At 35.0% G+C, this 25,774-nt stretch overlaps 1 protein-coding gene across 3 annotated transcripts in view; it reads right to left on the reverse strand.

Annotated features, from left to right (window-relative positions):
• Positions 1 to 1,016: 1,016 nt before the first annotated feature.
• Positions 1,017 to 25,774, reverse strand: part of sgms1a (sphingomyelin synthase 1a) — a 33,616-nt gene continuing 8,858 nt past the window's right edge. For all 3 annotated transcript variants that reach the window (XM_056476876.1, XM_056476875.1, XM_056476877.1), the window contains 5 exons: positions 9,520 to 10,387; positions 7,873 to 7,990; positions 7,482 to 7,635; positions 5,118 to 5,284; positions 1,017 to 3,619 (listed from right to left, as the gene is read on the reverse strand). In XM_056476876.1, the coding sequence (XP_056332851.1) occupies positions 3,440 to 3,619; positions 5,118 to 5,284; positions 7,482 to 7,635; positions 7,873 to 7,990; positions 9,520 to 10,160 (1,260 nt within the window). In that variant the 5' untranslated portion in view covers positions 10,161 to 10,387 and the 3' untranslated portion in view covers positions 1,017 to 3,439. The remainder of the gene's footprint in view (positions 3,620 to 5,117; positions 5,285 to 7,481; positions 7,636 to 7,872; positions 7,991 to 9,519; positions 10,388 to 25,774) is intronic.

Genomic DNA, 25,774 nt, shown 5'->3' on the forward strand with positions numbered 1-25,774 from the left:
CTCATGGCATCATTATTTGAATTTTCTGCCGTTTATGCATTTTATTCATGAAATAAAAGTCAAGTTTCTGACTTTTTGTCATAATTATCCCTCTTATCATAATTTGACCTTAAAAATCTTGACTTTTTGTCAACTTCTAATTTTGGCATAGTTTAAACTTTTTCAAATCTGTCATAATTTTTACTTTATTATGGTAACTTTTGTCTTGTATCATTTTTTGCTTTCAAAGACTTATTTAGGCTTATTTGCTGGCAGCTTGCTCTCTGCAACTCTCACATGGTCGCCCACTGAAGCTAAGCAGGGCTGCGCCCGGTCAGTACCTGGATGGGATCCCACATGAGAAAGCTAGGTTGCTGCCGGAAGTGGTTTAAGTGGGACCAGCAGGGGGTGCTCAGCTTGCAGTCCCTGTGGATCCTAACATCCCAGTATATTGATGGGGACTCTATTCTGCTCAGTGAGCACCGTATTTCGAGTGAGACGGTAAAACCGAGGTCCTGACTCTCTGTGGTCATTAAAAACCCTGTCCTTCGAAAAAAAGTAGGTGTTTAACTCCGGCATCCTGGCCAAATTTGCCCACTGGCCTCTGTTCATGTTGACCTCTTAACCATCCCCATATCACAATTGGCTTCATCACTCTGTCTCCTCTCACCAATCAGCTGGTTGGTGTGGTCTGGTGCAATATGACTGCTGCCACATCATCCAGGTAGATGCTGCACACTGGTGGTGGATGATGAGATTACCCCAAAAAATGTGTATAGTCCTCTGAGTGTTCAGAAAAATGCTATATAAATGTATAGCATTATTATTATTATTATTTTGTTAAACGTATGTCAGGATTCTGACTACTTTTGATTTTGTCATAATTTTTTTAAATCTCAGTTTTGACCATTTGTCATAATTATGACTTACAATCGAATTTTACCACATTTCAGAATTAAACGTCAAAATTTACACCTCTGTCAACTATTAAGAGTGATGCCTTGAAGAAGGTGAAGAAAGATGAAAGAAATTCAGCCGGCGATACAGAATATTAAAAGTTTTATTCAATATCTGCTCCACGTCTCATCTCATATCATGAGATTGTTTAGCACAAATAACCTGGTTTACATTAGACAACAAAGTAATTTGACAATGCTGAATTTATGATTGACAATGAAAAAAATAAAACAAACAAACAACAACAACATGCATTTACAGTCATCATATCATAAGCCAACACTCTGTTCGCTTCTCAGATTAATCATTTGGCAGTGTAACACAAAGCTTAATTAACAGCTGAACAATCTGGATTTTTCCAATTAAATTAACAACCCATTTCTTATCTAGTATTTAAAACCTTTCATGACCCAAGACTGGACTTTTCAGTGGCCTCAAAAAAATCTATAATAATTTTGTATTTTGGCCACATATCAGTACAGGTTGCACATTCAAAGGTCTGATTCCTCTGTCAGAACACAAAACCAATCATTCAATCCGGCTGTTGTTTGTGTGTATAAGAAAATAGTGTTTCTATCCTGCAGGTTTACCAGCGTGCAGGTCACTGAAGTGCAGTGCGTTGTACAAGTGTGTGGCTGGGCATCATATTAAAGTGCTTCTGATAGTCCTTCCAGTCATAAACCGTGTACAGTCACTGATTGTACATTCACACTTCAGATACTCATTTCAGTCTGTTTACAGGCTCATTCTTCAGTCAAATACCATCGATTTCTATTTGGTTCTTGCTACAGAATGTTTCAAACACCTCTGGGCTTTTTTTTAGAGTGAGATTTGACGATCTTCCCTTTGGCTGGCAAAAGCACACTTTGAGTGGACAAACTTTTGAAAGAAGAAGCCCTCAAATACCATCCTTTACTAAACATAGGGGTTATTCGGACTGTGATGTACAGTGTTAAATAAATAATACATGTTATTTACTGTACAGATCACCCCATCTATACACTCATATCATTAGTTTCATAGGGAATAATGTAAACATTCAAGCTTTGTGAGTGAATTGTCACTGATCATAAACTATCTGTATTATTAGGATGCTTTCTGAAGCTTATCTATGGTTCTTTTATTATGGTTTTTTATTCATGCACTGAGGTAACTCTAAAGGGATAGTTTACACAAAAATGAAGTTCTGTCATTTATTCACCTTCCACTTGGTTCAAACCTGTCTGACCTTTATTTTTTCTTTTGTCAAATACAAAAAGACATTTTGAAGATTGCTGAAAACCAGCAGACATCATTTTTTCCTGTTTAATTATTGATGGTCAACATTCATAATGATTTGGAGCCACTTGAGGGTGAGTAAATGACAAAGAAAATGTTTTTTTGGAGTGATTTGATTGATTTGAGCTATGCATTTACAGTTAAAACTTTGGGGTATTCATTTAACCATTCAAATGCGATGCATTCTTGCATCCATCTGCATCTCTTTGATTTATTTTACCATGCCAACTTTCACTGCATAGAAATCACAACCACAAACTCCAATTCCATTGCAGATATGTTATTAGAAAGCAAAACACATCCTGTGTGAATAAACGTGTGTGAAAATTTAAACATCGCCTTATCAAAAGAACACTAGATCCAAAACACCTTTCCCCCCCCAAAATCTCTTGTTTTTCTTCATTCCTCAGTTTACTACAGGAACAGATGATAATTAAGAAAAAGAAAAGCTCCAGGTATTAATAACTGAACACAATTATGCAATTGAAACACTAGGATGCATGTGCTTTAGGTTTGATTTGAAGGACTAATGTGAAAAGCAAAACTGATCTCTCATATAGCTTCATAGCTTCTCTAAAACTGTACTGCCTTTTGTAATGATTAAAGACCAAGCAACACATCCAGACAGAAAACATTGTGGGTTTAACGCATTATATAAATGTTTAAAGCATGTACATTGTTGATGCTTGGATGTGCAAATGAGTATATTACATGTTGAGATATATATGTGTATGGATGTATGTATATGTGTGTGTGGAAGAAAGGCACTATAAAACACTGAGGCTGTTTAGGTTTCAGCGTTCAGGAAGGTACAAATCTAAAAAAGATATTCTATTTGGACACTTTATTATTATTATTTCCCTAAAATAAACCTGTGAAATATTTAGAAAAGCTCCGGAATTAATAAAGTTGTTATAAAAAGATGTTTTTAAAATGAAAAATCGATTTTTCTACAAGTGTTCCAGTTTATTCAATACAGATTTGGCAGGTAAAAGTACTTAAAACAACATTTTTCTACCAGACCGAAGGCCTGGCCATTTCAAGAGCAGCAAAATTGAATCCAGTTGTTAGACGCTCTGCTCTACATATACATACCTGATAGGGACATTGAAATGCTTGGAATACTACAAAATGATTGATGTATATGCGTCACAGTGCTCAACCAGTTTTGCAGGGATTTGATGGGAAGAGTAGCTCCTCTTTTAGAGTCTCGGGGATCCGGGCGTCACGACTCTCTCGAATCCAGCTTACTGTACTTCACTCTGGTGCTCGTCAGAGTTCGCAACAAGAACGGCAGCTGGTAGTTTCGAGGCACGATGCCACGCACGTTAGTCTCAAAGTACTGAAATGGGCTGAACCACCACACACGAGAGAACATGTTTCCAGCGGATTTTTCCTTTAGAGCCTAGAGGACAGCAGAAGAGAGTTTAGAGATTAGGTAAATATAAATCAACAGCTTTCAGGAATTGGATCAAATGTAAACATCTTAAAAAGTCTTAATGTCTTAAATTTCAAAAACTAAATTTTAGGCCCTAAAAAGTGTTCAATTCACTGAAATATTGTCTTGTAGGTCTAAAATCTTTTTAAACAAGTCTTAATATTCCGAATCGATTTAACATATATTTATTTAATAACCAACAATTCATCTTAATATTACATTTATCAAAACTATAATTGATTTAATTTATAATTAATACTATAACAGTTTGTTATTTAAGTTTTATTTTTAAAGAGTTTTTTAAGTTAGTATGTACGCAGCTAAAGTCTTGTTTTGACATGTTATTTTAAATATGTGGCTAAGAAATAACTCATTAGAATTCGTTTTTTGAGGGGCAAGTAAAAAGAATTCTGCTGGGCCATCAAAAACATCCTTAGCATTAAGCCCTATTCAAGTATAAAATTAAATTTCAGAACTCTAAATTTCCAATAACAAAGTTTAAAATAAAGTCCAAGCACTAAAAATGATTGTGTACTATATTGATATAATTGTGTGATAAAAGAGAGAAGGTTGAGCTCACTTGAAAATGGGCTTGAAAATGTTGTACAGTAAGTGAACACAAAAATGCATGACCCCTTTAAATATCAAAACAATCCATGTTTACACTTGAAAAAAAGTTTTTTCTTCAACATTTCTTGATAAATGTATTTTATATTATATATTTTGAATATTTTGAATCTTAATTCTATCCATTACTATCCTGTGTGCAATGATTTGGCAATTCTTTATGCAAACAATAACAAAATTGAACATTTCAAATGGAAACTGTCTGAAATTAGGAAATTTAGGTTGAAATTGTTAATTATGCTTTATTATAATTCACTGACCACAACAAAAACATAAATATGGATATATATCAATGCATTTGCAAAGCATTTATATTTTTAAAAGGAAAACTTTTCATTTTGTATTGGTGTTAGTCTAAATATAATTAGTTTTACTGTTTTAAGAATTTAAAAAAAAATTGCCTCTAAATAAATAGTTTAAATATATAGTATAAATTAAAATAATATAATATATAGTATAATATATAGTAATATAAAATGTGTAATTATGGCATAAATGGTATATACAATACAACAAATTTTAACAAAACTGATAAGACTGTAGTGAAAACTGACGAGTCTTTAATAAGATAGACCAAGCTGCATAAATAAGGCATATGAATATTTATTACCACTTAAAATGCATCTTAGAAAAATTCGAATTAATTAAATGTACTAATTAAATTATTTAGTGATCATTGTAGCGTGTAAAAAGCATTGACCTAATATGACCTAAATCAATATATCTCAATAAATAGTGCATCAAATTTAAGACACTTCAAGAATGCGATTAATAAATAATGCATGAAACATTAAGCACAGATCCACAAAGAAAAAATCCTTTAAAACTCCACATGTACCTGCTGATTGGCCATTGTGTGGTACCACCAGAAGAGCCGTGTGGTCATGAAGTAGGCCACCACCACATCAATGGTGTAGTGATCATGAGCCAACAAAATACAGAAGATCCCGACCGCACTCAGACACCAGCAGATCGAATGGTACCACCAAAACCTCCGTGGAGAGTCTGTCACACAATAAATAAATATATATAAGTAAATAAAATCAATCTGTTATCATTTAAAGAGCAAAAGTGATCATGCTTTATGCATGCTAGACGTTTTTCCCCTTCATGTCCACCAGATGGCAACATTAACAAGCTCACAAGAGCATTCACAGACTGCAAATGACATCCGCTCTGCTCAAGTTGACCACTGTTTAGCCATATAACAGATTAAAGCTATTTATTTATTTTTTTTACAAAATGACGATGTTTACTACGGTTCTGGAGTCGCTGCACCAATATTTGTTGCCAATTTGAAACCTTAATTAAACTTGATGCTAGTAGTGCCAGTCTAATACTAATTCAGCGTTCACAAAAACAGAAAATGCACACAGAAATCATCATGAATTCCATAATGTTTTAGCATACTCCAAACTGGTAACTCCAGTACTGAAAACTGCATTTAGAAGTGGAAAAATAATGTGCAAGTACATATTGTCATTACAAAATGCATTTATGTAATTCTTATTACAAAAAAAAAAATCTGTTGTTACGAATGTCCAGTTACACAACTGTACTTATACATATTCTTCAGCTGTTGTTACACCAGTATTACGCATGTAGATACTATGCAACTATGTGTACATGTGCTGTGGTTACATGCTACTTGCACATCTAGCTACCATGTACCAAGTTCACAGGTATAAGAGAAACAGGGTTAGTTCACCCAAAACTGAAAACTCTGTTATTATTTACTCACCCTTGTATCATTAAAATCCTATCTTCAGAATACAAATTAAGATATTTAAGATGAAATCCAAGAGCGATCTCATCCTGCATAGACAACAAGATGTATAAAGTGCAAAAATGAACAAAAAACATTGTCAAAATTGTCCATGTGACTTTACTGGAATCACACAAAGCTCCAAGAATACATTTGTGTGGCAAAAATAAAAGGTTTAAATAAATAAATAAATAAATATAAAATTTGTTTGCCTTTGTCTTCTCTTCCATGACAGATCAGGGTGCATGTTTACTATGGGCAATGTGACGTATTGCCATTATAGTCAGCAGTGCTACACATAATTGCCATATTAACACTTAGAAGAGAAGACACTGGTGACCAAAGTCAGTTTTACAGGTTTTTCAGCACACAAAACTGCTTTTGGAGCATTGCATGGTTACAGTTTAAGTACCGAAGTCACATGAAATGATTTGACAATGCTTTTTGTTTCTTTTTTTGACTTTGAACATCTTGGCCATGTCACTGTCTATGGAGGATGCGAGAAAATATCTTTGTTTGTGTTCTGAAGATGAATGAAGTTCTCAGATTAAAACAACAACAGTATTTTCATGTCTGGCTGAACTAACCCTTTAATATAATATGGGAACCAATATTTTATTAATTTATAAAAGCTGAATGATAAATGATAATCTAGACTTTTGAGGCATAGATATACTCAATGGCCACTTTATTAGGTACACCAGTCCAACTGCTCGTTGACGCAAATTTCTAATCACATGGCAGCAACTCAATACATTTAGGCATGTAGACATGGTCAGGACGATCTGCTACAGATCAAACTGAGCATCAGAATGGGGAAGAAAGTTGATTTAAATGACTTGGTTGTTGGTGCCAGACAGGCTGGTCTAAATATTTCAGAAACTGCTGATTTACTGGGATTTTCATACACAACCATCTCTAGAGTTTACAGAGAATGGTCAGAAAAAGAGAAAATATCCAGCGAATCATCTCTTAATCATAACAATGAGTTTACTTTACTCAAATGGCCTCCACAGTGACCAGATCACAACCCAATAGGGCACCTTTGGGATGTGGTGGAATGGAAGATTCGCATCATAGATGTGCAGCTGACAAATCTGCAGCAACTGCATGATGCTCTCATGTCAATATGGAGCAAAAAACAAATCTCTGAGGAATATTTCCAGTACCATGTTGAATCTATGCCACGAAGGATTAAGGCAGTTCTAAAGACAAAAGGGGGTCCAACCCGGTACTAGTAAGGTGTACCTAATAAAGTGGCCAGTGAGTGTTTACTGTACATTACGATCATCATTTTTAATAATATTACAGCATAGTGTCGGCTTATATTAGTACCATTTATCGTTCTCTTTATCAGTTTGGAGTAAGAAACTGTGACGTCAGACATAACAAGTGGACAGTATGTTCTGATAAGTTTATGCACGTATGTGTACTTACACTCTTTAATAAAGAGGTATGTTAGTGTCAGCATCACTGTGTGTCCGCTGTAAAGATAATCTCCACATAAAGCGTGAGAGCCAGTGATAGAGAGGCCGCCACCTGCCATCAATTTCATGACCCGTCGTGACTGAGCCTCCCAGTCACCAAATAGCTGGAACACAAACACATATATAAGCATACACAAGCACAAAAACCTGTAGATAACCAACTTTTCCTTTAATTATGGGCCAGATTTACTGAATAGGACAAATTAGCACAAGATGGCAATCTCATAAAAGTGCTGTTGTGAGTGGAAAGTTGTGCGGATGCATCAGCTCATTTCTAAAAGCCTGCATAACCTGACCTGCATAAAGGTTTAATTTCAGATTTATCGTCCGTCAACACTTACCTTAGGGGAGCACTTGAAGTGCATGCCTGGCACAGGAAGTGTTGTAACATACATAGTCACACATCTGTACAAATATAGAGTTCCCACAATGAAAAAGAAGCGGCGGCCGATTATTGACCTGCAAAACAGAGAGAAATCAGGTTCAGAGCCAGAGGACGATCATAGGATAAATCACATGCTTTAAGAGTCTCAGTGCAGAAGATAACAGTCTGGACTCTTTAGCAGTCACAACAGGAGTTAAATTAAGTTGTGATTTGAATTTTCAGAAGATGATGCCAATAAATCAACTGAACAAACAAGAATGCTCTCTGATTTGTGAATAATACAGTATTTTCATACTTTATGAAAGATGTCCCTATATTGCTTAGTTACGTCCCCTGTCAATCATCCACATTTCTTTCATATTTAATTACCTACATTATTGGAGAAGCAGCAGCAGGATAATCTGCCATTCATGAGTCTTTCATTGGGAGAATTCTCCCCAGGCCTTTGAGTAATTATGCATTCAGACGTTAATGTCCACTCCAAACAAATCTTGATATGAGATAACATTGTTGTTGCAGATAAATCATGTTTTTCGTGTAATGTTTTAAATATATTCCAGTTGGCTAGATATTGATTAACAGTCATACAAACAACTTTACCGAAGCCTCTCTACCCTACTACAACGACGGTTGTTTTTGCGCATCCGCCATGTTTGTAGTTTGTTTACACTTTTCACCCACGTTTGTAGTTCTAATCAATTTCACATCCAATGTGCAATGTATTATGGACAAGACTAGCGGTTAGGTATGGACGCTTCAACAATTCGAGTTTTTACCGGAAATAACAAACCATCCTGGTACCTTTAGCATACTCTTTTCAACATACTATAGTTTGGGACATACTAATTCTATTTTTGAATACTATTTAAAATGGATAGCATGTCAATTGGGACGCAGTAACAGTGATTTTAATTTTTTTTACCTGAAACCATGCTTCTGATGTATATAATGCAAGTAAATGGCTATGGTGCTTTGACAGTCAAAGAAACATAAGCAGACAAAACAAAATGAATCCTTTTGCCTCCTGACAATGAGTTCTTGATAATCAAAAGATATTTCTAGCATGGTTACCAAATTATTAGTCTGAATTAGCATGTGGGTGGTACATTTCCTGAATCGGCACATACCTACCATGGTTACCATGCAGAAAGTTGGAGCAGTTTGCTAACATGCATGTTGTTAGCATTATAAATGAAGGTCTCAAACTGTACAACAGTTTTGACACTCTCAATGAACATCCTATGGGTTTTACAAAGATCTGACCATACAATTTTATAAAAATAATAAGTCTTATCAGTTAGTTAAGAAGAAAAAGCATATTGAGTCAGGACATCCTGAACCTCTGTAGCTTGAAAACTTTAGAAGGAGATACGGTTTTAAATTTGGTCTCAGAAGAAAACAAACTAGCTGAAATATGACTTCAGTATGTTTAAGTTTGTCAAGCTAGCATAATTAACTAATTTCTTTTAAATTTATACAAACAAGGCCTGTCCCACAAATTAAAATGAGCTTTGAAAACAAAACCTGGCGGCCTCTACTGTAAACAAAAGGTACCTCACGGTAAAAAAGTAAAGAATTGAGAAAGATCAATTATGTAACTGACCTGTGTTTAAGCAGAAGCCACTGAGTAAACCACAGTCCCACAAGCAGCATGCCATTGATCTCGCAGATGGAAAAGGCCCACTCCACACGATCAAACAGATCAAAGAATTTATCCGGTAGAGGTGGCGTCTCCTCCTTGGGTGGGACACGCTCATGCACCACTGAGATCATAACTGTAGTCATGAGGAAGCAGCACAGAGCGTACAGGAAGGCCACACCTGTTTTGAACCACTCGGTGGGAAACGGCGTTCGCTCCTGCTCAGACAGCGACGGGATCAGGATGCGAACCGGTTCTGAGAGCAAGCCGTTTTTTGGACCGCCGTTGACAGTTTTGCCATTGCTAATACTACCATTGGCGAGGATGACACCAACGTGACCGTTGGCGTGGTAACTGTTTTTGTGATTGTTGCCCTTATGTGCCTTCATGTGACTAGTGAAACGCAAAGTCTCTATGCGCTCCAAAAGTTGACGACCACTGTCTCCGGTCACCAGAGACAGAGGCAAAGTGTTAAAGTCCTGCTCAGAGAGTTGCAGGAGGGCAGGACCATCCTTTTCCCGCAAGGCTTCAGTGTATTCCTGCATGCCTTCTTCAGTCAGCCAGTCTGAGACATCACTGGCTGTCCACAGCCTCACCTCCTTCATATTTAAATGAGAGAGAGAGAGTAGATGGGCTGTTTCAGGAGGCTGAGCCCACACTCAGCAATCTGGTGCTCCGACTGCAGTCATAGCGTCTCTGGGACATTGGAGGAGAGTATATGGGAGGTCCACTTTTCACCCCCTCCTCATCTCATTTTAATCCTCTAGCAGAATAGTTTTTTTGTCTTGAGGATGTTGAATCCCTTGGTGTAACCGAGGACGAATGTATGAACCTGAAAAATAAAAGCACATTTAAGTTAGCTAACAGATTGGGATATGTGTGCTTATCACAGGCAGGTATCCTGTACCACAGCTGCCCTATGACAGTAAAGAAGGTCGTGAACCAGACACATCTTTACATTGTTTTCTATACTTTGCTAGGCAACACAAACAGACGATGAATGGCAGCGGCGATGTGCATACCCTCAATGAAAACAATGTTTATGATTCTAAAAGACGGGGTGCTCCCCCTCGGCCAGCACTCACACTGCAACTTTGCCTTTGGAGCCTTGGCCCGATTCAGAGCACCCACACTTGTCAAATGAACCAGGAAATGGGGGGGGTCAAACACACCCATGCACAGTTCGGATGGCCAAATGTGAGTGCATCAATAGTTAATGGGAATTTCACAAGAAAAAACAATGGTGTGCTTGGTTTTAACGTAACTTTATTCTTTCATGAGTTATTTACAAGTCCCCTCACATATACTAATGTGCCACAAACAGGACATTAATATCACCACACATATACATACATATATATATATATACGCCATTTCAAAATAAATTATAAAGCAGTAAAACTTTTTTCAACATTTATAATAATCAAAAATCTTTCATTTTGCAACAATCAGGAAGAGCAGAAAATCTAGATATTAGACTAATTATGAAAGGCTTATGATTAATACAGTAATAGGTTAAAGTATTGGTCATATTTTGCCTTAAAATTGCAAACAGAGACATAATTTTACAGCTGAAATATATATATTTTTAATTTTAAAAGCTTGGTATGCATCTCAAGAGCTGTTCAGTTCAGTTCACAGCTGGGGAACATAGGAAATAAATGGCAAAATAAATAAATTAATTTCCGTACCATAAGTAGAGCAATATTTCTCATCTTCTCACAAACTCATAATTTGTAGCTAATTATTCAGCTGTACAAATTATTCAGCTGTGACATTGTATATGAACACAGCAAAAACAGGCAGACATTATACTCGTTACGTAACAATTACCAGACACACACACCCAATATATTCGTAAATGCGGATTATGACTTGTGCTGCCAAGCTGTAACTTGTATGTGTGTGTAATTGTGCATACAGCAGAATAGAGAGAGAGAGAGAGAGAGAGAGAGAAAGAGAGAGAGAGAGAGAGAGAGAGAGAGAGAGAGAGAGAGAGAGAGAGTGAGTGTGTAAGAGAGAAAGAGAGAGGGATTAAAAGTCTCTGACTCAACGCTATGTCTGGAAGACCTTTGGTTATTAAATCAGCTTAGGGGGGAAATACACTCACACATGCACAACGCAAAACCAGTCAGCATTAAGAAAGAACAACAACAACAACACGAAGTAAATAGCAACTTGGAAACGATCCCAAACATCCACAGGACATTTGTCAGATGACCAGCCAACCATTAGCTTTCTTCCTTTTAGCAGATAGAAATCTCTTAGCGCTGCTCTTAGTGAATTGACCTGTGGGTAAGAAGCAAAGCTGATTTAGTTTTCAATTTTACACAGCATGTTCTCTCTTTTTATCCTAAAATGTCCCTTTAGTTTTCTTTTTAAGGTTTGGCAGACCTTAACCCTTAATGATGTCACTAAACCAGTTTAATTTGTTGCTTGAATGTGGAAGATCTACTTTATATCAGCTTATTAGTTTCCTTATTTATTTAAGTAATCAAGTTTAGTTCACATATATGCTGAGGGACATAAACAACAGTGTTACAACACTTCCTTCATTGAAATATCGGCTTGCATTATGAAAGTGTAAAAGTTCTGCTTATTTGGGATGTTAAACAGCAAGAGGTCAAGTTGCAGGCCATGACCACTGAATTCTGTAGGCTGTTCTCTAAAGAGTTATATAAACTGTTATATAAACAATCTTTAAATCAGGACACATAACTCCTCATCATGCAATATATCAGCCAACAATAGTTTTAGTAATTAGTTTTGCCTCTCTACTCGAAACTACTAATAGTTCCAAAACAATGGACTTCGGTTTAAAACAATTAATTATTAACAGTGAGTTAATAATCGGCTGGTAATTATTTATGCATCATTAACAGCATTTACCAGTTTTTCCAGTGAGTAATCAATGGTAAACAGTGGATTGTGATATTTAAAATGAATGAAGGTTAGATTTTCTTTTTTAGAGCAACAGCAACATTAAAACTGACTCGAGAAGATTTTGAGATAGACGTTTTTAAACACTGCTGCCAATGCCATGTATACAAACCACACTCACAGTCCTTCCCCCCTATAAAATATCCTAAGTAAGTGACATCCAAAGCAACCATGAATGGAAAATGACAGTATCATATACAGGAAGAAACCAAGCGGATGTTGGCTAGCTCATGGGAGAACACCCACGTGATAAACACAGACTTCAGCAGATACAGTACAGCTGACAGTACAATATAAAAATCTAAATGACTGATAAACAAAACCGGTATTCAAAGAAAACAGCAAAATCCTCTCTCAAACACTTGGCTTTCACTTATCTTCAGCTGAGTGTGCCTTTCTTTTATCAGTCGTTTTCCTTTGAATGTGAAGTGTTTTCTGTGAAAATGATAAGCAGTTTAAACATGCTGTAACAATAGTGTAACATTGAGATGTTAGAAAGTTTTAGTCATATATCAGTTCATTGGATCTACAGTTTATATGGGTAATTCTTTGAAAATCTTCTAAGTTTTCAAAATGAACGTGCATTAATGATCATTTCCTCAATCGTCCTACTTTCAACACATTAAGCAACAATGAAATTATATAGGAATATCTTGAAATTTTGTGGAATTTAAAGTGATGCATTTGTATAGCAGTCCAAGGAATCCCATGACTGACCTTTTCATCATAACAGTACCAAAGAGTTTTATGAAAATAAGTAACAATATAAACCAAAACACAGAATGTATTATGTAGAATTAATATTGGTATGTGATTTTTATCATGTTTGATTACTTCATAATTGCTCTTTTAACCATCAGCAGACATTATAGAGTATGTAAAATTCGCTGTGCAAAAAACCTCACAAATATACACTACCAGTCAAAAGTTTGGGGTCAGTTTTTTTCCATGTTTTTTTTTTAAGAAAATAATTCTGTTCATCAAGGTGGCATTTATTAAATTGTTAAATATTTATAAACATTTTTAAATAACTTAAATATCTTATTGTATGTAGTTTCAAATTGTTTAAAAAGGTCATGGTTCACACTCATCAAATAATTGCTTCATACAGTTTTTATTTTACATTCTTCGGGTGAAACAAAAAACACAATTGTTTCTGCACAATTAGGGTTGGGCGATGTCGACCAATTTGGCATAGTACGATGTCTAATGTGAAACATCGCGATGGATTATGGCATCGTCGTCGTAGGCGTCAGTGAATTAATTACTTATGAATAATTAATTATAAATAAATAAATAATAAATAAATAAAAGTTACACACAAATTACCACCTGTCAATCACTTTTTCCGCGGGACTCTGGCATAAATAGGCAGAGTGATCTGTGTGGTTATGTCGTCAACAAACTTGGTTGGTGAAAAAAAAGGTGCACAACCAACAGTATCTGTGGTTTTCGCAAAAATTACTAAGTACAAGCATGAAAGGGAAGACTGATGCAGTGTACTGACACTATGACACGATACCTGATAGATTCAAAAGATCGAAGCGTCGTCTATCGACCCAAACCTAGGCACAATGCCTTCCTCAGTGTGTAACGCAAACAAAATGTAGTTCCAAATGAAATGATTAGTCCAGTAATTATTGCTTTTATTACTATTATTATTAATAATAATAATAATAATAATATTCATTTATATTAGAGTGATTTCTGAAGGATCATGTGATTTTGAATACTGGAGTAATGAAGCTGAAAATTCATCATTAAAATCACTGGAATAAACGATTAAAATTATCGTTTATAGTTTTAATTTTATAATTTAAAAATTAAATGATAAACTACTTTTGAAGTTATTTTATAGTGCAATAACATTTCACAATTTTACTGTATTTTTGATTAAATAAATGCAGCTTTGGTGAGCAAGATAAGCTTATTTTAAAACATTTAAAAATCATACTGACCGCAAACTTTAGATCGGTAGTGTATATATGTATATATATTTTGCACTTCCATGATATCCAGGAATCAGAGAGTGAAATTCAATATAAGACCTTTCCAAACATTTTAAGACCTCATTGCCACTTTAGGATTCAACAGTAACATTGATGACAATTTACCTTACAGCAGAAATTATATACATATACATATACACATACATATATATATATATATATATATATATATATATATATATATATATATATATATATATATATATATATATATATATATATATATATATATATATATATATATATACTAGATATCACATACAGATCCTGAGCATGCGTCAATAGCACCGCCACATTTGTCCAGTTGTTGTATGTTATGAACTTTTGTGCTAAACAAGTAACGTTATTGAGGATAATACAGTCACTTACTGCCCTGACCATAAAGCAAAGTAGCCCCAACTCACATTAAATTCTAGGCTTATGCTAGTTGAATAAAATAAGCAAACAATGTAAATGAAATATGACAATAAGATGCTGCGGTGCCAGAATTATTTTGCCAGTATTATTGTCGGCTGATTATTTAAGTGAACAAGTCGTTCATAATGGAGATTCATTCACAAACGAATCGCTCCATCTGTTATCATTAGAAGTGAAAGCATGAGAGGGGGTGTATTTCAGGGCACAGATTAGATCAAATTTACCAGGGAGGGAGGATAATACATTTCCATGCACACAAACACACGCTCTTTGTTGGCAATTATATTTTCGTAATTAAAAAAAAATATTTGCATACTGACCACCGGGAAAACTCCCGATCATAGATATACGTGTTTATGTGTACATATCTCTGGCTCTGGATGGCCAGTCCTCCACTGCACCTTTGTCCCACATTCATTTCAAAGGAGAGCTACCCTGTACTAAAATGGCAGCTTTATTGACACATTTCTTCAAATAGAGAACAACATGGCAGGCAAAGTCTAATGTAAATATCTATGGTAAGAAACTAATCCTAAACTAAAACATTATTCATATTGTGAACAAAACTGCTAATCCAGCAGGTAGCGCCTGCAACAGCAGGAATAACATTGTTGCCTTGGTTACTGCAGTAAACAAAGCAGCATGACAGATTCACATATTAAATTCAGGCAAACTTTAGCATACTGATACAAGATTTAATACCTTGTAAAAAAGCATTTAAGATTTTTTCGATACTTTAAGGGCCTTAAATTTCTCTAAATTGATTGATCAACTTTTTATATTTTTTAAGACCCTCACGGACACCCTAACTTCCATGACCAAAAGCATTTAAACTGTGCCATGAAGTTCAGATATCCCTAATAAAAAAAATTCCTGTATGTTTTTTCCTCATATCAATTTTTTTTTTCTTTTAAAATTATATTTATTAATTAAAGACGATCAGAATACAAATTTAACTACCTTATCTAATCTTTCTTTTTTATCTTATGGTAAAGAAAACTTAAATAGCTTACAAAACAACATGTGCAAGTACAGTGACAACATTAATAGTGACAACATGTTTATAAAATTCTGTTACTTTCAGCAAATAAGATCGATGTGTTTTCCAAATCAGCATTTTTGTATAACTCAAACACACATACAGAATGGTACTGCCAAACGTGTATAAAAATTCATGTAACTACTCTTTCACCAGAGTTTTGATTACCTCTTATTTTACCTCCTCATGAAACAAACATGGCCTTCTAACACACCTGGCTCTACACACAAAAGGTGGTAAATATTTACATAACACACACACACACACACACGTGACTCCTAAATATGTATGCATACAAAGGGGTGCAGGCTAGAAATGAGAACAGAAGAGTTTTAATCAGGCCACTGAAATGCATACGTCATAGACACATTGTCTTCATTGTTTTTCAGTATGCAAACCTAGGTGAGGACAATCATGTGTCATTGGTGAAACTTATATAACATCTGACTTGCCTGTTACTGTCCCACAGCAGAACTATAGTCCTTAGCCAATATTACTGTATTTAAAGAACAATGCTTGGCCAAACAGCACACATTGATGTCTTTAGTAACTGCATACAGTAGTCGGGCACTAGCACACACACAGGCTTGTGCAGGTTAATACAAAAATAGGACAATGAAGCAATCCTTCTCGGATTCTAACAGTGTGTATTGGAAGGTAATCCCGAACTAGTGCTGCACGCATACGAATCGTAAACATAGCGTTTCACAGTACTTCTTGCTCACAACAAAGGGACAAATATTTGCTCGTGCAAATATTTTGGATAATCTGATCATTTTAAAAGGGTAAAGAAATGTGATGAAATGACAGCAGGCTTCTTTGTGTTCCTGTTTGACTCACAAGTTTTTGTTTTCACACTCTGATTTATAACTGAACAACCAATCGCATTGCCCAACACTACACAATGGCTGACCATGACCTTGGTGTGGCTTTATAGCAGCAATACGCCATCAAAGTGTGACTCAGAGGAAGACTGTAAGACAGGTAGCAGTTTTATATCATTTTATCATGTTGAGCAAGAATCCATTTTGTGTGCTTTTGGCAGTTGTTCTAAACAATGTTTTTCCAAACAAATTTCAGATTTGCTAAATGTTAACTCAAGCATCATTAGCTAAACTAACACTTTTTTCCACACATAATTTATGATGTAATAATGTGAAAGATAGGGAAAATTTGGTCCCTTATACATCCAGCAGCATGCATCTGAAGTGGACTAATCAGCACAAAAATAATGCATAAATTATCAGTTCATAACTTATTTTTCTGGGGTGGCACGGTGGCTCAGTTATTAGCATTGTCGCCGCACAGCAAAAAGGTCGCTGGTTTGAGTCCTAGTTTGGTCAGTTGGCCTTTCTGTGTGGAGTATGCATGTTATCCCTGTGTTTGAAGGGGTTTCCTTCGGGTGCTCCGGTTTCCCCAAAGACATGCGCTATAGGTGAATTAGATGAACTAAATTGGCTGTAGTGTGTGTGAGAGTTTATGAGTGTTTCCCAGTGCTGGGTTGCGGCTGGAAGGGCATAGTTGGCGGTTCATTCCGCTGTAGCAACCCATGATAAATAAGGGACTAAGCCGAAGTAAAATGAATGAATGAATTTATTTTTCTGTCAGGCCTAAAATGATATTTAAAAAGACGTATTTATCAGCTGATACAGATGTTTAATTTAATTCAAGTTTATTTGTATAGCGCTTTTCACAATAATTATCAATTCAAAGATATGGCTGTATATATATATTGTATATTATACCTCTAAATGAGCCAGTGAAAACACCCAAAGTCGATGTTTTCATGAGCTTTCAAACTCCAGTCAACTCTCAAAATATTCATTTCTATGTCACTATATCCAATAGACTGCTTTAAAAGTAAACAGTGTCAGTGTAACTTAAGACCAGATTTACAACTGTTATAGCAGCTCGTCCATGTGTTAAATCTATTTTTCCAAGTGAATACAATAAATCTAAACATATTATTACAATTGCATGTGTTAAAAGCACCACATCCGTCACCTATACACTAAATATAATCCATCTGTTTAACAACACATTCTCTAAATCAGTGGTCCTCAACCACCGGTACTGGTCCATGGATCAACTGGTGCAGGGCCGCACAAGAAATTATTAATTATTTCCATTTTATTTATTATCTGATTCTGAACGATCTTTTATTTTAAAAGGTCTGTTATTTTAAAAAATGACCCTATCCTCTCGGTTACATCTTGGTCACTTGAATGCCAAAATTTAACCAACAAGCAGCAAAATGAGTAAGAAGCAGATCTCTTTGGAAAGTTTCTTTGCTAAGGGGAAAAGGCCCAGTGAAGGACTCGCAAACAGCCAAGGAATGGATCCGCAACCCATTTGTCAACAAATCAGGTGAATCCACCATGGCTGTACATGTAGATTAACTGATGTCTTTTCTAGAGTTGGCACAAATTCGTTGTTTCCAATGGAGGTGTGTGGCTTGTGTGCACAATGCTCACGCCTTCCAAACACACCCAGCTGAATGAATCCCGCGAGAGCACTGCGAGTCACATGACAATAACTGACCAATCAGCTTCAGCTTGTATGGAATATACACATTTCGGTAGACAAATTATCTTAGACAAACACAGAACACCCAAACACTGCAGTGCTTTGTAATTGTTTCCATAAATAAAACTTGTATCAAAATGACAGTAATGCTTTGCTGTCGCCTAGCAACCTAGCACCCCCCCCCCCCCCCCCCCCCCACCCCCGGTCTGCGGTAAAATAGTCAAACGTTGACCGCTCCGTGGTGATAAAAAGGTTGAGGATAAATTATTGTCATTTCACATTTCCTTTAGAACATACTTTTATTTTTGGTCTACTTCAAACTTGCATAGCCTACACAGAAACTAGTATATTTACACATTAAGGAAAATACAGCACATTTTTAAGAGTCCAAATAACTTAAGTAAACAAATTAAGTCACAGATTCCATTAAATGCTAGTAATTTTGTAAGAGTGCTCAATCTTTTGTAAGAGAGTTCTAACAAAAAGGTCAATACTCTACATCTTACGACACCAAATCAAAGGTCACACAATAGAATCTTTTATGCAGATTCACGTGTATGAAATGCCAGTTGCACAACATAATCATTCACACATATTATCCTTCAGAGATTCAGTTTCTCTACTTTTCCACTAGCTTTTTTTACATTTTAGCAGATTATGGGAAAGTAAATGTTTCTTTAGAGAAGCAAAGCAAACTATTGACTTTAATCTCCAACTGAGCTCTGCAAGAGTGTGTGGATTTTTCCATTAGGAAACATCTTGAGTGTCCGTCTCTGTGACTCAGAGATGAAATAAATCATTTCGCTCTACCATGATGAAAATCAAGTTAATCACAGACCTCAAAAGCATTAATTCAACAGCGCTTCTAAGACTAAGATCAACACCATTTTAATGCTCTACGTGCTACCCTGGCCTACATATTCAGCCCACATCCCCCTCATAGACATGTAGCTTTACATAGCGCTAAGCCTGAAACTGCCAGATACTATTTTTGTTGTGTTTATTTTCATTTATGCATTCACGCCTGTATTCAACGCTACCTTTAGTAATCCCATTTCTAGTGTCAATCTCTGCAGTTGGGGGGATAGTTTTTTTGATTTACAAGAAACATATATTATGATATAAACACACACACACATATACATATATATACACACATATACATATATATATATATACATACATACATACGCACGCACGCACGCACGCACATACATACATACATATATATATATATATATATTAGAATACAATATATTCTAGAGTTCGAGTTAATCCAGGAATGGGTTATTATTATATCTATATTATATATGGGTTATATTATATTTTGTCATCTTTTACTCACACTTTTGTTGTTACAAACCATCCTTTCTTTTCATGGTGGAAAATAAAAGAAGTAATTTTAAAGAAAGTCAGTCTTTGGCCACAAAATTAAAGCCAATGGAGTAAAAAAATTTACTTGGTTGAAGGCCAATTATTATTTAACAAAGCAAGGAACTTTTTCACAGTATCACTGTATTTCTTCTGGTGAAAGAAGTCTGGTTTCTTTTAGTTTGGCTGGAATTTAAAACGGTTTAAGAACATTTTTAAGGTCAATATTTTTAGCCCCCTTAAAAATATTTCTTTCAATTGGCTACTGAACAAACCACTGTTATCCAATCATCTCCCTGATTGATTTAACTAGCTGAGTTAACCTTAACCCGGTTAAGCATTTAAATGTCAGCTGAATTCAACACTGTAAAACCCAAAAAGTTAACTCAAACCATTTGAGAAAACCGATTTCAACAAATAATTTAAGTTCAAAAACTAATCCTAATGACTACTATGAACTTAATCCATTTGAGTAAACAAAGCAATTTGAGCACAGTAAAAGCCAATAAATTAAGAGAACTCAAACCAACTGAGTACTGTAAAACCCAATAAGTTAGGGCAACTCAAACCGTTTGAGGAAACCGATTGCTAAAAACCATTTGAGTAAAAAAACGAATCTATACGAGTACTGAGAACTTACTTCATTTAAGTTGAAGTAATGAGGTATTTAATGAACTTATTACCTTCAACACGGAGTTCAAAACTCTTTTCAAATGAGTAATTAACTTTCAGTCAATTTTGAGTTAACTACACTCATTTCATTTGATAAAGGTGACTGTTGGGTTTTACAGTGAAGCTGAATACCTGTAAAAATTATGTACTCTCATCATGGCTAAGACAAACTAATAAGTTTAATAGAAATTAGTTATCAAAACCATTATGTTTAAACTATTCTTTTAATCTCTTCATTAAACAGCACTTGGGAAATATTTGAAAAATTATTCATATTTCACAAGAGGGCTAATAATCGTGTCTTCAACTGTATACAAACACTACTGCATGCATAACTAATAAATAAATAAACAAAACAAAGACATTTTTCAAAATATCTTCCATTGTATTCTCCTACAGCAGTTCTCTTTAATTTCTCTAACAATGTTAGAACTTGTGCATAGTAGCACTTCTTGTTTGTACCGCCTCTTCATGAGGACTTAATTAATGCCTTCCTCATTTTGTAAGTCAATTCAGACAAAAGTATCTGCTAAATTGATGTCGACTTTTTATTTTATGTGTCAGCTGATGGCAAAGAACTGCTGTTAAACCATTTAAATATTAGCTTCAAACTTTGCCTGAAACCCCTTTTGCTCAGAAATTGTAAAAGAATAAATTACACAAAATACAAAAATACTTTTTTAGTAGCAACGTGTGTAATATGCGTTGATAACTTTTGATATTTCCGCTAAGGAAAAGTTCATGTATAGGTTGTTTTCAATTACATGGTTCTGGTGACGCGCGATATTCAGATTCAAATTCAGACGGAGGAAAGTCCGTATTTTAGTGATTTATACCATATTTCAAAGAATATATAAATAGAAAATAACCACATATGTTGGATTAGATCCTTGTATCATGAAGTGGACCGAGTTTTCTACTGAACTAAAATATAAGTTTATTGTTGCTGTGGTACGACACAACTGTAGTAATAAACAAATTCAATAGGCTTCGATTTTCTTCGCTATAATTATAGACCATCACAATTCACCACAGTTTACACTAGGCATGGGACGATAACCGCTTTCAAGGTATACCGCGGTTTGGAAAAGTCAAGGTTTTTAAACCACCAAATATTTCTGCCATACCGTTCCTAAGGTATGTGTAAGATTTATTTATTTTTTTATATATATATATTTTTTTTAGAAAAACAGTATTTCCAACAGAAAAAAGATCCAGAGATGCCGTTTTAAATTTGTAATGAAATCAGTGTTTTTGAAACAAATGAAGACTGATTCATTTGAATGATTCAGCCTGACATGTTTAGTGCTCCAAAATATTTTAAATGTTTCTCAAAATGAAATATATTGTGTTTAAAGGGGAACAACTTTTAGTTTTTACTTAGACATTTAGAAAGAATTTATTTAAGAGCAGTAATCACAATACTGTGAAACTGTGATATTTTTATCCTAGCTATTCATACCGTCAGAATCTTATACCAGCCCATGCGTAGTTTACACCAACATTATTTATTAGTTTATCAGTTTACTATACTACAGTATATTCTGTAGCATTCATTAACAAAGACATACACATTATACACTTTACTATGTGGTTCAAAAACATTCATTCATTCATTTTCTTGTCGGCTTAGTCCCTTTATTAATCTGGGGTCGCCACAGCGGAATGAACCGCCAACTTATCCTGCATTTGTTTTACGTAGCGGATGCCCTTCCAGCTCTGGGAAACTGGTTCAAAAACATATTTATTATAAATTACTATAACATATTTTCCCCATGCGGATATCTTCCAGACATCGCAAAATAAGAGATAAAAGCATTCAAAAGCATGGATGCATAATCTACATTATTATTTATTTGTTTTATAAGGGGGAATGAACTTACCATCAACAAACATTCATCTGTGCTGCACATCTTGATGTTCACGTTACGATTGTTTATTCTGCCGAAACGCCAGTAAAGACATGGATTAACAAGACGGATATTTCATTACAGCGATTACATGGCAGGGTAAGTTATTAATATTCTCTTGGATTTTGTATATATGTGGTGGTGTTTGCATCTGACTTTTATATAACACATTAACATATTTATACACATAGCTAGGCCTGTATATCTCTGTATGTATGGAAATAATGCTTGTTAATAATAAATGTTTCTTGAACTTTCTCCCCTTTATGAGCAAAACTTTTGGAAGTCTATAAAAGCTGTTCGGCATTTCTTATTTTGGCCGATTTAAACAATTATAAACAACATAAAACAAACATTTTGATGTTCTGATAGTGATTCCTATGTAGAAGAATCACTTCCTGTCCTTCATCTGAATGTCGAACGAAGTCATGTGAAAACAACCTATGGTAAAGTTGACTTTCTAGCAGGAGTCAGCTGAAGGTCTTGTTTTTTTCCCACAGCTGGTCCTCCTTGTATATGAATAAGAAGTAGGAGCAGCTGTTCCTTTAATCGTCATTTTCCCCCCTTCAACCTTGAAATTAACAATTTAACTACTGTTATTGAAAACATGTACTCCTCCTTTACTGTGACCTCAACAATAATCAATCCCAACTTCTTTTAACACATTGGACTTTAGTACGGTCTCCCAGCCTTACCGGTTTTAAAATTGCATGTTTTTAATAATGAAATAATATTTGCAAAACCATCCCGAGCAGGAACTATCTGACCTAAATCGCAGTCTTTTTTGTCCCATAAAGCACAACTCCACCCTGCATGAGATGTGTAATGAGTCAACCGCAAAGAAATACTTCCTTGAATTTAAATGATGTGCTACTGTGCACTTTTTCAAATTTCACTTCATTCTTTTTCTTCATTAGCTTTCTTTTTATTTGGCTTGCAATACAACAGATTTCATTAAATTAATAAATAAAGATAAAGCAGGTCACAGTGAGTACTGTAATCCCTGGACAGTTTTGTAGACATTTGCATTGGCTTGCTGTTCACTTTGAATTTTTTGCCCACAGCACAACAAACCACTGAGCAGAAAGACGCACACAGTAAGGCTGCAGAATACATCATTTCAGCATCGATATCGCAATGCGCGCATTTGCAATAGTCACCTCGCAGCAACTGCAATGTGGAGTTGGGATTATTATAGTTGGTCAGCAATGAAGAATGTACAGTGTTCACAGTTTACATTACATTTGATTATTCAATAATAGGGGCAGGACAAAATAGTGATACGCATGAGGTGGCGATTGTCAGAATGGCGGATCCAAAATATATCAGTGAGTACACTTACATGGACACCAATAATTCGATTTTAATGTGATTAAGACAATACTCTGATTAAGAGTCTACCATGTAAACAGCGATTTTCGATTAATTTAATCAGATTAAGGTCATAATCAAACTAAAGAGAAATTGAATAAAGACATGTGGAGTATGCCAAATTTAGTCGCATTTTGAAGTGCAGTACAGACATGTAAACACCTTAATCAAACTATTACTGTTATGTAGGACTTTGCCGCGTTTTGCGACAGGATAGTCCACACATCTACACACACAACCACACACACATGCGGCTGTTTGACACTCAGACCACAGACACCTGCATCATGAGGTTTTTTTCTTCCATTCAGTATGCGGTATGAACTTCCATTAAAACAACACTCTTCCAGCAGTTCATAGTTGCTTCGAATATCTCGTTTGTCATGGGGGGCATGCATGAAATGCTCCCGAATGAAAGTGAAAGTGCCAAACTGCAGTTAAAGTTGACAAATTAAAAATGAAACACGCGAAATTGCATGAAACTCCGAAGGAAATGTGGATAGCGTGGTGACGCAATGACGTTATTTGAATTATGCGCTATAACATGTAAAACAGTATCATGAAAGGAACATTCAAAAAGCAACTCATGTAAACACCTAAATTTTTTATTGTCTTAATTAGATTAAGGCAAATAATTCGATTACCGATGTCCATGTAAACATAGTCAATGTTGCAATTCCAAGAAATATATGTCCTTGTCATAAAAGAGATGCATCTTATAAGTTTTTGATGCGTTTTTCCCTCTTCATTTACTAATATCATGATATATTGTGGATGGTTTTCTTGTGATATATTGCTGATATCGTAATCTATCATTATGAGGAACAAAATATCATGATAATATCGTATCACTGTACTTGAATATCTGACTACTTATTTCACTTTCATCTTTGCTCCATCTTATTTATTTATTCCTGCAATTTCTTTGATTCTTTCCTCTACAAGATTATTCCAATCAAAGTGAATGACTTTATTCCGAATATTGCTATTTAAGTCATCTGCCGAAATTTAATTCATATCGCAATATAAATCGCAGCAAAATAAAATATCGCTATGTCAGTATTTTCCAATATAGTGCAGCCCTAACACACACACACACACACACACACACGCACACGCACACGCACGCACGCACGCACACACGCACACACACACACACCCTTATATCAATGGCACAAACTGAAAAGCTAAAACAATCGTGCATTTTTACAATTCAAATTAAAAGAACACGCATGCTTTTGTGCCATAAACAGGGATACGTGAGGCACAATTAAACCCTATTAGGACTATCAGAATTTTCAGTGAATCAGTCGAGCAATAAATTGACTTGGGTTTCTCTTCAATTAAAGAGGTTTACTAAATTCTCATGCAGTATAACAGTAAACTCCTATAAAAAAAACTGTTTCTCTGTCCTTCTCATTTCCTTTTCGTATCTTGTAATACAACTTCAAACAGTCCAATAAAGGCGGAGCAAACCATCACAAACAAAGGAGTAGGGGTGAAATCAGCGAATGTACACAACTAAACATATTAACATATGTATTTGTGTATGTATTTGAGCACTAATAATAAATTATATTAAATCAAATTATGGCTCCTACACTGTTGATGACATTTTTAATGGATATTTTAAATTTAATGGTCACAAATGATACAATCACATTTTTATTTTAAATCATATTTATATGTATTCCTATTAAATTAAAAATATGAAAGAAAAACTGTTTTTTTATTTTGTTTTCATTATTTTATTTATTTTTATTATTATTGGAGGTTCATTCTGCTGTGGCTACCCCAACAAAGCAAGGACTAAGCTGAAGAAAAGTGAATTAGTGAAGTATTATTATTACTGAAACGTTACCTGCACAATAAGGTCTATTTTTCCATCAGAATCTCTTCAAGTTAAATCAAACTTTTATTTTGATGGGCAGCCATGAAGTTGAGATTCTATTTGAGCATGCTAT

Source organism: Danio aesculapii, chromosome 17, assembly GCF_903798145.1.
Source record: "Danio aesculapii chromosome 17, fDanAes4.1, whole genome shotgun sequence".
NCBI classification, from domain to species: Eukaryota; Metazoa; Chordata; class Actinopteri; order Cypriniformes; family Danionidae; genus Danio; species Danio aesculapii.